This window comes from Phoenix dactylifera, chromosome 11 (assembly GCF_051530095.1).
Source record: "Phoenix dactylifera cultivar Ajwa chromosome 11, Ajwa_hap1_PhDact_Kaust_v1.1, whole genome shotgun sequence".
Classification (NCBI taxonomy): Eukaryota; Viridiplantae; Streptophyta; class Magnoliopsida; order Arecales; family Arecaceae; genus Phoenix; species Phoenix dactylifera.
Window position 1 is genome coordinate 20,251,426 of NC_143200.1, and position 13,250 is coordinate 20,264,675.

At 39.1% G+C, this 13,250-nt stretch overlaps 1 protein-coding gene across 2 annotated transcripts in view; it reads left to right on the forward strand.

Annotated features, from left to right (window-relative positions):
- The first annotated feature begins 242 nt into the window (after window positions 1-242).
- LOC103712013 (peroxisome biogenesis protein 5-like) overlaps window positions 243-13,250 on the forward strand; it is a 39,195-nt gene continuing 26,187 nt past the window's right edge. The window contains exons 1-5 of one of the 2 annotated variants that reach the window (XM_039116862.3): window positions 243-501; window positions 2,876-3,007; window positions 3,082-3,262; window positions 8,344-8,537; window positions 8,950-9,201. In XM_039116862.3, the coding sequence (XP_038972790.3) occupies window positions 382-501; window positions 2,876-3,007; window positions 3,082-3,262; window positions 8,344-8,537; window positions 8,950-9,201 (879 nt within the window). In that variant the 5' untranslated portion in view covers window positions 243-381. The remainder of the gene's footprint in view (window positions 502-2,875; window positions 3,008-3,081; window positions 3,263-8,343; window positions 8,538-8,949; window positions 9,202-13,250) is intronic. The other variant, XM_089926061.1, reaches the window with a different exon arrangement.

The following is a 13,250-nucleotide window of genomic DNA, read 5'->3' on the forward strand; positions in this document are numbered from 1 at the left end:
GCATGGCTAGGCAAAACATCTCCTATCCCAACCCAATATGATTTAACTCTGGTACACCATCCTTATCTCAACCAACGAAATCATCAGCCATCTATCTGCTGTCTGTCAATCAATAGCCGTTCCCAGATGATCTCAACCCCACTGACAAGGTGGTCAACTCATGGACGGCGATCGAATCCCGTCCCGCTACGACCGCGGCTGAGAAACGGCTTTAAGCCTATATCGTCCTGCGACCCCGAAACGGCGTTCTCTCGTCCTCCGCGGTGCGACTCTCGTCGTCACTCACCGCGAAAACCATAAATATATTGGAAAGAATTCTAGAGGAGCCATCCGAAGTCGAGCGAGCCCCAGCGTTCGATCGAGTCCACAAGGAGGGCGGCGATGGCGATGAGGGATCTCGTCACTGGCGGGGCGGCCTGCGCCGTCCCCGGCACCTCCTCACCCTCGAATCCCTTCGGCGCCCTTGCAAACGCCATCCTCGGGTCGTCCTCCAAGGCCCAGGTACCTTCTTGTGACTCGAATCTCGAATTCTAGTTCAAAAACTCTTTGGTCGGTTCTTGTTGGTTGAAATCGACGATTCCTACTTGGTACTTGATGTGCAATTTATTTGCAATATTGGATTTCCTGGGAAAATTTTCGGTTCCTGGCTTGTTTACGCCCGACTCAACAAAGTCTAAATATCGAGTTGTTTTGCTGATTTACTAGGTTTTCTTGGACTTTTTCCTGGAAACTAGCTGCCGAACTGCTAAATTATTCATCTTTCATCAATCTCTCTGACAAGCTGGTAGAATTCTACTGAAAATCTCACCATTTTCACTCTATCAGTTGAAACCATGTAGTTATTGGATCACACGAGCCTTTCCTTCCATGCTTCTTTGATTGGCCAGCAGACCAATTTTTATGCATTATTTTAGCGGAAATTGTGTGCACCTTTCCTAGAAATCTATTCGTACCTTTTGTTTTGGGCATCCTGAAAAATTGTCATTACTTGTTTGAGCATTTATATTTTCCCTTTTTTATATGAATTTTGAGTTTCTAAGTTTAGAAAAATGGATCACTGGCGCCATTTGCTATGTAGTACAAGGTACATTTATTTTTGGTTTTATTCAGCTGAATCATGGTGTGCAAAATCTCAATTTTAATTTTTATAGTTTCCCTTACAACTTCTCTGAAGGAGTAATGCCTCATACAAGAAAATCCTTTGGATTTTATTTCTTAGCCTAGGGTTTTGGAATTAATTATCTACTTAAATCCCTGCTGGGATAACACAACCATATAAGAATCCTTAGCTTATTGTGAAATGTGTGCTATTTCATATTGCATAAGTCATGCTTAGAAGGGCAGTTGTCTTTGCCTTTGTCTTAGTAGCAGGAATTTTCTGCTTAGGGTTTTGCATCCACTTTATAATCATATCGGAAACTTGCTCCGACGCCTGCTTTCTAAGTTCTTGCTTATTATATATGCCTTTTTGAGAGAACTGTTTCTTAGGTGTCTAGGATCTTAATAGCCTCTTAGTTAAGGCTTGCACGATGGCTAAATGTGTATCCTTTTATACATACATACAAATATATACATACACACGTGTGTGTATACACATTACAATAGGGAGAATGGTAATGATTATAGGCCATGTGATGAAGCGAAGACACCCATAATTTTCAATTGACACCTTTATGTTGCTTAAAAACATCTTGATAATATTAGATCCATGAGTTTGCTTCAGTATTAATATTGACATCCCCAAGTTTGTTTTCTTTGGGATGGTGTTGGTAGAAAGGGAAGTTTTTTAAATGTCTTTATGGTGTATGATTGTGGTGCTATCAACTCGTCGAGTAATAGCCTGCCTAATGCTTACTTGATTTGCTGTTGGTCATTCAGAAACTTAAAATAACCTATCAATCCGAAGATTGCAAGGCTGATAGGTGTCTCTCTAATTAGGACATACCTTTTCAGCTCTTTTGCAGAACAGTTATATCTTTGGATTATTTAAGGAAGCATATGTTCCTTGAGCTGACTTGCATGCATGAGTTTTTCTTTGTCTACTCATCATATTAAACAAAGAATCACAACAAAAAGCGAGGAAAGAAATGACCATGTTAAAATGTTTTGATATGGTTGACTTGTACCATGTGATGTGTGATTAACACAGGAGAAATTTGATTACTGAATAAGCTAAAAGCTTGCTTAACTGTTTTCTTGGACACGTTTCCAGGTTACTTAATTATTTAAATTTTGGTCAAAGAAAATGCGTTCTTGCCTCCTCGAGAGTAGGGATAAGCAGTTTGAAGATAGATAAAAGAGTTTTAACATAGTAAATGCTCAACCTTCTCAACCTTGGTCTTATTGGACATCTTATATAAATATTTTCCAACTTTAGAATACAGGTACTTGTCAAGTAAACGTAGTTGATAGCAGTTGTTTAAATGTTTTGATATGATTGACTTGTGCCATGTGATGTATGATTAACATTAAGTGATATTTAATTACTGAATGGGGTATAAGCTTGCTTAACTGTTTGCTGGAACATGTTTCCTGGTTTCTTGATTGTTTAAATTTTGGCCAAGAAAAATGTGTTCTTGTCTTCTCAAGAGAAAGGATACGGAGTTTGAAGATAGTTAAAGAATTTGAAAGTTTGTAAATGCTTAACCTTCTCAACCTTCTAAACTTCGGTCTTGTTGCAAAACTTGTATAAATCATTTCCAACTTTAGAATACGGGTGCTGGTCAAGCATAGTTGATAGCAGTTGATGGAGTTATAATTGCTCTTCTCGCACGTCTATGAATACATGAATGCCCCTATATAGTTCTTTAATTTTTCCTCCTTGTTTCTCCTTCCCTGTTCAATCAGTTGATCCATTATCCATTGTTTTTAACAGGAGTTAAAGGGACTTCCTGAAGCCTCAGTTAATGTCCCTGGTTCCTCTCCTGACTTTAGGCCTGAAGCTCCTTTGACAACCTTTCCGGGGTCAGAATATGAGAACCAACAGCATCAGCAACTGGACTCCCGGGTAAAATTTTATCCTTTATAAGAAAAGAAATCTTAATGTGTAGAACTTCTCTAACCGTAACTAACCTTCCACAGAATTCTGAATTCCTATATGGCTTCCGCTCCGCTAATCATGGTCTTGAAGATGCTTGGGATGAAATTCATCGACCTCCAATTCTTCCCCAGGCTCGAGGAAGAGAAGGTGAATCTCACTTTGCTGAGTTCGAGCAAATTTACAACCATAGTGGCAGTTCTGCCATTCAACCCACTTGGGATGGTATGCTTTCAGATCTGTTTTTCCTTTATCACTATTACTGTTATCATTATTCGTGTAATCCATGCCATATGTCAGCAATTTTAGCTGGTTTTATGGAATTTGAAACAAGTTCAGTTGGCTAAGCAGTGCGCGAAATTGCTCCTCAGTACACTTTAAGTTGCATATTTCAGTTTTCTTCCACCTAATGTTTTTGTCTGCCACGTCCTTAAAATACCTGCTCTTTTAGGCAGAAAATTGCCTCTTTAAAGCTTGCTTATTGAAAAAGCTGCTACCTCGTGGTAGTTTTATGTGCACTTTCTCTACTATGTTGCTATATTTGCAATGTACCAACCTTAGGTTCTTGTGAGGACAATTTGATTTTAGCATGATATATATTCTTTTATATTACTTCATGCTTGCCTTCTTGATTTTCAATATGGAATCTACCTACCAGCCTGCTTCTGCTTATAATTTGCCAGGTCTAAATGCTTTAGTTGTTTTAGTATGACATGCTTTAGCAGAGAGGAGGTGTAATATGGTTATTTCTTTCTGCAATGCAAGTATGTAAGACAAAAATGTACTATAAATCTAGAATTATGATGAATTGGTTTAATCATTTTTGATGAAACCATGTAAAATAATTATTAAATGTTTAAAACATAATCCACCATGCTAGCATTCGCTACTGAAGGTAGTATAAAAGTCGTATTCTTATACTTGATTGAGAGATGAAAGCCTTTGCATTTTAATTAGTTTTGGACGAGGTCATGATTGTCATGTTACTTTAAAAAGAAACGGGGAAGCACTTAAATTAGCTGACAAGATTTTGAGAAGCATTTCTGAATCCACATAATGGATTGGATTTTAGCCACTAAAGGACTTGAGTTTCACTCAGATTGTTTCATAGAAAGTATATGAAGTTCATATTACTTCACCAGAATATGTCTTCATTGTTGTTTCCAAGTCATTCATGATTCATCTGCACCTAAACCCATAACATTCATTTGGATGTGTAAGGTTCTTATTTAGGAGTGCAACCAAACTAACAATTCATATATGATACTTTTATTCCTTTATATGATTTTTGTTGATGATGCTAACGAGCCGCATAACCTTTTCTTTTTGAAAAAATGCAAAATGGTTTGATACATACTACATATGGACCTGCTTTCTTGATTTTATGCTACTTGATGTATCTTTTGTCATTATTGGCTGGATTAGTAATCTCAGGCAAAGGAAATTTGGAAGAATATTTTGAGGACAATATGTTGGGATATATGAATAGCCAGGAACAAATTGCCACATCAATGAAGAGCAAAATTGCCAATTGTGAAGCATATGAGGATATTGATAGCATAGTTGCCAGGTTGGGAAACGAGTGCAAGAAACCATACGAGAAACAAGAGCGGGAAATGATTGATAAAAAATTGTATAATTTGGGAAGCAATAAACATTTATGTAAAATTACAAAAATCATTCATATGGTTTGTATAGGAAACAAGAAATATATCTTATGAAGTTCAACAAAAAATTAAAGTCTCTATCCTAGTCAACATTCTCTCCCTCCCATCTCCGTAAAAATGTTCACTAAAAAAACAAAAAAATTAGTTGAGGTGAATGCATAAAAAAATTTGTTGAATCTACAGGAGGGAGGAAAACCCAAAGTCCAGCACTTATGTATCCTTGCTCCAGTTGTTACCTATATATATATATATTATAAACCCAAGTAGAGGAGTTGCATATTTTCTTCTTTCTTTTTCATGAGGTGTAGCACATATTAGTAGATGGTAGATTATTTTTATTAAAAGTAGTTGCAAATTTATAAGACTTTTAATTAAAGAAGGAAACTTATTTAGATTTATAAGACATCTAATTAGAGAAGGAAACTTGAGCAAGTTGATAAAATCTGTGGGTGCTGGGACCATGCATGGGGAGGGGAGAATGAGATCATTTTTTTCTCATCCGAGTGCAATAGGTTATTTTTGAAAATGTGAATTCCATGCTTCTTAAAATGCAATTCACACTTGTTTCTCAATTCAGTTTCCCTGGAAACCCCTCTTAGAGTGGGAAACATGCTTCCCAACATCTATGATTGATGGATATTTTATATTTGTGGTTTCTTCATAGATCAAGGCTAACTTTCTTGGTGTTAACTGGATAGAATTGGAAGTTTATCTCTAAGGCAAGCCACTCCTCCTTGGGATATAACCAAGTTATAATTTCATGGAAGCACATTAGTACCTATGGTGGTTGGGTGGACAAATTGTGACATTAGACACTCATTTCGGTAATCTGGATGGAGTGGTGGAAGATCTCTAACTTAGGGGAAACTTTCATGAAAACTAAAGAATTTAGTGAAGTTTTTAATTAATGAAAGTATTGTGGAGGGTGACTAAAGTTATGATACTGCTTGCTAATAAAGGGAAACATTCTGTAGGATTAAGAATAATAAAGGTGGGGCATCTTCTAGCTGTCAACGAGTTACTGTACTTTCTTGCTAATAAGGGCATTCTAGATCATATAATCCTTCTATTAGTAATATGTTGCCATAAACTTTCTTCTTTGGATTCTTTTAGCTCTCTTTTTTCACTCGCCATTTTTCCTTTAAATAATTTATTGCATTATTAAAAAGGATTATCACTAATCTTTAAAAAGTTTGTTGTACTTAAATTAAGATGGATACAGCAATATCTATATGAGTTCATTTTGATGGAAGATCTCTTCGAAATCTCAGCCCTTTCAATGTCATGGGTGTAACTGAATATCTTTTCCCTTGTTAATTGGTATGTGGTATTCCTATGCTTCTGCAGAATATCTTTCTTAAGGGCATAAGGAGTAGCAATCGAGAAATTACTTATTCGTACATTCATATGATTTGCAGAACATTTTTCTGCATTAAGTGGCCACAAGATTGGATCTTCTCTAAATGATAATCTAGATGAATGGGTGGATCTTTAATGGAATTAGATGTTTTGGGCAAGTTTTCCAATGTTGAAAAGGGTCCTTCGATTCAAGAAAGAGGCAGGTTGTAGTCAAAATCTTGTAGAAACTCAAGGATACCAGATCTTGTTATCAATTTAATCCCTAATTGTAGTAACAACTATGAACTTGAAAGATCTAGCTTTGAAACTTCTAAAGGAGTAAGGCCATGTTACATCTGACAAGAACACACTATTCCTTCTGGCCCACTTTAAAGTAAACTATCACACTAGTAACCTTTAAGCTGTCTGTCAAGGATTAATGTACCCTACCACTATCTATTGCATAATACATATTGTATTGGGTTACTGCATACATGGTGTAGAGGGGTGTATCTTTGCATCCTGAGCACCAATCCCTGCTGGCCTGTAGTCTGTGATGATGCATGCTGGATTGGCACAGATCAGCATCAGCTGATAGAAATCAACACAAGCCCATTTCTTTTTCCATTAGTCATGGTGTGTGGCCACAATTGTGCCAGTTTGTGATTTATGTGGGCTTGGCACCATGGTACTTAATCCTTGCTCTCCAGGAAGCTTTCTATTGGGAGGAATTGTCTGAATGAGATCAATTATTTTCTAAAAATGTCAAAATTTCATCACCTTTCCCAAAAGAAACCTACTTTTCTACTACTACCATGACAATAGAAAAGCCACTTACCTGACAATCCAAGGAATGCTTCCTCTGTCTATCCAAAGGAACATACTACTTGGGTCATGAAAGCACAACCACCTACCTAACAATTCGAAGTAAATGGACCTCCCCTTGAAGATGATTTCTCACAATTGCAATTTGCAATATTAAAAGTTGAAGAAAAAATAGCGAGACTAGTCAAGATTAAATAATATAGTGACATTGGTAATCTTGTTCTGCATCTAAAGAATTGTACTCCTGAACTTTGCTAAATTGTTAACTGAGCACTCCAAAATTGTATCCAAATATTTTTCTCATTAACTCATGATACCCTGTGGAATACCAATGTGCTTTATCAGAAATTTATTTACCTTGTAGCCCAAGAAAATTCTAGTTTAAAGGCATAATAGAATCAATCACCAAATTACTTCAATAAGGTACTTCATTGAAAATTTATTTTCTAGTGAACTAATGGTACTGGTAGGAATACCAATATATATATATATATATGAAAATGAGATTGAAGCCAGAGTCCAATCCCATGTGTTAAGAAACTGAATCAGGAGTACTACACAAGAGCTTGTTGGATATATTATTGTACTTTTTTTCAATGCATATACTTGTCATTGCACATTTTTCTATTGACTAGAGATTTTTTTAATCATTTAAGGATGATGTTGATATATCCATAACCATATCCATTTTTGTTTATGAATATAAACATGCACATCAAGTAGACAGCTAAAGTATATACATTTTTATTCTGCACATATATGGATACAGATCGAAATCAGTAATATCCATATATTCATATTTTATGTACAGGAAAAAATTGAATACAAGTAGTGTCACTGTTTTCTTCAATAACAAATATTGGATAGAGATTGGTTAATTGCTGCACTTGCTGTCCTATATCTGTTTCAGAAAAAATAAATGAGTTAAATATGTCAAATATGATAAAAACAGATCTATTGGGAAGTAATATACATAACTAATCTTCTAACTGGAAATAAATTCTACATATGTCGTCAGTATAAGGAAAAGCTATTTTGTGATATGTTGCATTTTGTATCGTTATATGTGTTCTAGTATCTGGATAATCTGTAATCCTATCTAATATATATATATATATATATATATATATATATATATATATATATATATATATATATATATGTATGTATGTATGTATGTATCTGTATCCAGAATTCCAGATCTTGGGGGAAAAAATCGCTACATATCTATATATGGACTGGATATACAAATACATATCCATATCCTACAATTGCCATATATTGGAGATGGATATTGTCAGATTATATCTGTTCTGTTTCAGCCACAATTTTCATCCTATCATGATGCAGGAAGTCTTGGTGTAAAGCTTCTAGAAGTATGATAAAACCTTATTGATTACATATTGGAAGAGAAGTGCAGAAGCATACTAGTTCTTTAAACATCAACATGATTTATATCACCTTTTCTCTTTGTAGGACCACCACAGAGAGTATTGTCCAGTTTCTTGCATTCCTTTGTGGACAGTGGTCGTGCAGGTATTCCATTCCGTCCAGCAGTGCTGCCAGTTCTTGGGTTGTCTGAAGGTGACAAACAATGCATACGTGATCGTAGCTGCATAATGGCTAGGCATATTTTTGTGGATAAAAGCGAAGAGTACATCAGCGCACAGGTTGGCTCGAGTCTCTTATTTGTTATGCATGATATTTATCAAAGTCATTGCTTTTAGTTTTGTGGGTTGCATTGAAAATTTCCAGGTTGGTTAAGTTGATCAGTCTGAAGTGTGTGCCCATATTTAATGCTCTTCAATATCTACTTCGTTATATGTTCATATTCCTAACTGAACCATGCCTTAGAATGTAATTAGTGGCAACAATAAGAAGTCCTTGTTTTTCTCTTACCAAAAAAAAGGCCACCTTTTTCCTCTTTGTGCTACCTCAAATTGTTTAGATGAAGTCAACTTTTTTATATTCATCTATTTCCTTTTTGCACTTCATTACTATGTTAATTGCTACAGTCCATCAAGTTCTGTGCCTTCTTTTTTTAATTTTTCTGATCTTATATTTAATCAATGCCTGTCTCAGGTAAATGCATTGCTGCACTCTCTGGATATCGATGGTGACCGTCAAATTAGAGGTCCCATGCATGATCCTTTTCCAGAGTTAGAAGAGCATTGGAATAAGTCTCAAAGTGCCTTGAAATCTGGGATGCCTAATTCTGCAGATAGATGGGTTACTGAATTTAATCAACAAAGGGAGCATGGTGACCCTGAGGCTTGGGCTTATTCTTTTGAAGAACTACATGGTGCTGATGGTTGGGCATCTGAATTTGAGAAGGTAGAGTCTTGCAGAGCTTATAATTTGAATCACATAATTGGATTGTTATGTACTGCCAAGGCCCTTAACAGAATGCCTTCTCTGATGTTACTGAAACATTTATGTATTAGTACATCCGGATTATTTATGATTTATGTACTGGTGTCCTGCAGATAATGGCATGGATATAGTTAGTTGGATTATTCCAACCATAAATAGCATGGTTTATGCTCCATCTGTTGGTAGATGCATCTATATAGACTTCTGAATAGTTTTAGGAGTCTTTTCTCTATCTTCTTTAGTTTCAAGATGGTCATATAGAATCAATTTGTAATTTAGTTTTATCTCCTGTTGATACTGGCCACTCGCGAAAAAAGGGAACAAACATATATACGGGTGTTTCTGCTGCTGAAATGAATTGAAATTATTTTCCGTTCTCTTTTGGAAATATTTCTTTTCTCTTAAAGATTGTCAAAAATCTGGCAAGAAGCTATACATACTGTTTGTGGTGATCCTCTGTGTAAATTGTGAGAATAAGAAGATGATACACAAAATGTAATTCGTGGAAAGAGACAATTTGCCTTGCCATACACTTTGATTCAGTAGAAGTTGTTAGACAAGAGAATGTACCTGATTATAGTTCTATAAGTTAGAAAGACAAGTTATCCCACTTGATTTGTTTGTTTACATTCTCCAGTACTCTACAGATCTAGTTGTGCATTTAGTGAGGGTCTGAGGATGGTGTTTCTATGTATATGTTAGGCAACATGGATGCATTTGTTCTGGTATTTATTTGAAATTCTGGTCAAAGATTCAACTCAAAGTTGCCGTGAATCAACTCTACCTGGACTCATCTGAATTATATAGGGTTAGAAATAGTACTCTAACTGGAACTTCACTGCCAAATTTATTGCTGATTATGTTTAAAGATATCTTACTTTTAAGTCACCTAAGTACAGGTGTTTTTTCTTGATATGGAATCTTTAATCTCCTCTTGCTCCCACCTGTCTAACCTCTCATTCTTTCATTTGTTCCTACCTCTGGTTGCTAACATGTCTATTTGGCTCCATAATTTCAGTGTGACTTTACTTCTTATCTAGATACAAGACAAATAAATCCTCCAAATAACAATCTTTTATCAACTTGTGGAGTTTGAGATTGCATTAAGCATAGGTTCTACCTTTTATTTGTTGTTGTCGGCAGCCCTTTCTAAGCTGGATACTAATTCCATCAACTACTTACCCATATAAAATTAGTTTTTTTTTTTTTTAAAGAATCACTAGATACCAGCTAGTTGTCATATAACTTAATCAAATAAATCCTTCTTATGTGAGAGCTACTAAAATTTTTGAGGATTTGTGCTTCTGCCATCTGACGTCCAAAAGTTTTACGAACATAGCTGCTGTCCAATTAGCAGATGCTTGAGATTATAAACTGTTGAGTTGTTGTTTGGATAAGTGTAGGTTCACCAGAGCACACACCGATGCCATGCTGATACAATGTCAGTACACCTAGTTCTGGGATTGGTTCGGCGTACCGAGACTCAATACGCCTCCGGTATCGAGTTTTAGTTCAGTACCGGTATGGTGTGGTATACCTTGTACAGGAGCGGTATGCACCGGTATGGTGAACCTTGGATAAGATATAGTAATTGAAATTCTGTCCTTTAGAGGCATTCCCTGCTTAACAATAAAGGGATTTATGGGCTGTTTGGTTGTCAGGTTTTACTAAAACCAGTTCAAGAATATCCTAAAAAATGAGTTTTGGAACACGCTTGTTTGGTTGCTTGGCATAAAACTTGTTTTAGAAAAAAACTATAGGTCATAAACCTGAAGATTGAGTTTTTTGAGAAACAAATTTCCCTGTCTTTATAAAGACTACTCTACATTAATTCAGGTTCAATAATTATCTGTTTAACACTTGTTGCTGGAAATTGGACCCGGGGGCCGCCGCGAAGCCGGGGAAGGAGGGGCTCCGCCGCAGGGACGGTGGATGACTATGCGCCGGCTACTGGCGTTCTCCTGTAGGGCGGAGCTCCGCCGCAGGAGCGGTGGTCGATGGCGTGCCGGCAGGTGGCGTCCTCCTGGGGGGCGTAAGTCCTGCAAGAAAAACCGGTGGCCGGGCTCCCCGGCGCCGGCCCTCCGATGCTTAAGTCAGAGGGGGCAGATATGTGGAGAGAGCAGGGAAGAGAGTATGTGTAGAAGACAGAGAGAATATTTGGATCAGATCCAGAGGATCAGTTTTCTCAATTGTCTGTGTTGTTCACTTCTTTCCACCCGGTCTGGGAGGGTTCTCTCGGGCTTCGGTTTTTTTTCTCCTCCCCTCCCTTTTCCCCCTAGGTTTCCTTTTATAGGAGGATTTTTGTTACCTGGGAGGTGACAGGAGGTTTGTCCTGTTTTGTAATAATTGGGCACGATTTGGCCCATTAATGGCGTGGTGGAAAATAAGGCCGAATCAGACCGGAACCAGGGAGTTGTCACGGTCGATCGGACCTGTTGGGGTGGTTGAACCGCCGGCCGTGGTAGGCCTGGGGTCCGTGGATGGTAAGTGTATTTATTACCGAGTGAACCGGCGGTCAGGAAAAGCCATACGCTTTGGTGGTTCGGTGATCCGGAGATCGCCTTGAGCCGTGTTCATTAAATGACTGAGTGCATCGGAGACTCGAGGGGGTCTCATGCATTAATGGCAGGTCGTGCCGAATACCTGCGGAGATCTTATGCCTTGATGGCTTGGAGATAGCGGCAGGTTATAGTGGAGTTGTCAGGTCCCTCAGGCTTAGAGGGTTAGACGGAAGTTGAACATTTGGTCCAAGGCAATCGGCTCGGCAGGGGTGCCGAGCCGAGCTGGTCGCCCAATGGGGCGCCCTGTGGCGGGGTTGCTTCATAGTACTTCTGCTCGGCGCCCTTTGGGCGAGCGTCTTGCGCTCTTTGGTTGGTTTCCTGGTCGGCGCTCTTTAGGCAAGCGCTTTCTCTGGTCGGCGTTCTCTAGCCGGGCACCCTGCTGATCGGCACTCTTCGGTCGAGCGCCTTTCTGGCCGAGCATCCCTACTTGGTCATTTTGGTTGGGCGCCTCTTCTTGGCGCTCTCTCTGGTCGGTACTCTCTAGCCGAGCACCCTGCTGGTCGGCACTCTTCGGTCGAGCGCCTTTCCGGTCGGCACTCTTTGGCCGAGCGCCTTTCTGGCCGGCGCCCTTTGGCCGAGCGCCTCCGTGACGGCATGACTTGGGGTTTTTCCCCCAACACTACCCCCGACTTCCGAGTTCCAGTTGGCTACCAGCTGGAGCGTGGGAAGTAGCTTCAGTTGGGTCATTACGGATTCCGAAAATCCTAATTTATTGCACATTTTGAATTATCGAGCGCTTCGAGATGTCTTTAATAGGCGGCGTCTCTTCCTTCCCGAAAAGTCTCATTATTGGGACGCTTTTTGCGAAGCGTCCTCGCGTCGTGGGCTCATGATGGGGCCGCACGATCCGATGGGGCGCTTCGGCGTCCGAAGCGCTAGCCCTAATTAAATGCGTCGTTCTGTCTCTTGGACCGACACGCGTCGTCATCTAAACAGGATACAGCATTTTTTTTCGCTGATCCGGGCCGTTGGGGAGGTCTATTTAAACTCTCCCCTGGCCCTCTGTCCTCTTCCTATTGTTTTCTGCTTCCAGCTTTCTATTCTTCCAGTCTTCCTCAGACCGAAGTCCCTTCTTTCCGGCATCTTTCTCAGGTCCCCCCTCTTTTTTTTTGATTTCTTTTTCTCTTGCAATGGGTTCTCTTCCCAGTGAGGTCGAGTCCACCATGAGCGTCCTGGAGGTCGAAATGGCCGAAGAGTGGTTCTTCCCTCTTCACGAGTTCCGTTTGGAGCCCGCCAGGCGGAGGGACCGGATAACCGATCCTCCGGTAGGCCGGATCGGAGTGCATCTGGAATCGCTCTGGGCCGGCCTCCGATTTCCTCTTCACGGCTTCGTGAATGAGTTGCTAACGGTGTGCCAGTTGGTTCCGGCGCAACTCACTCCGAACGCCTGGAGGACGGTGGTCGGTTTTCTATCCCTGTGTTTACTGCAGGGGATTCCGACTTCTGTCA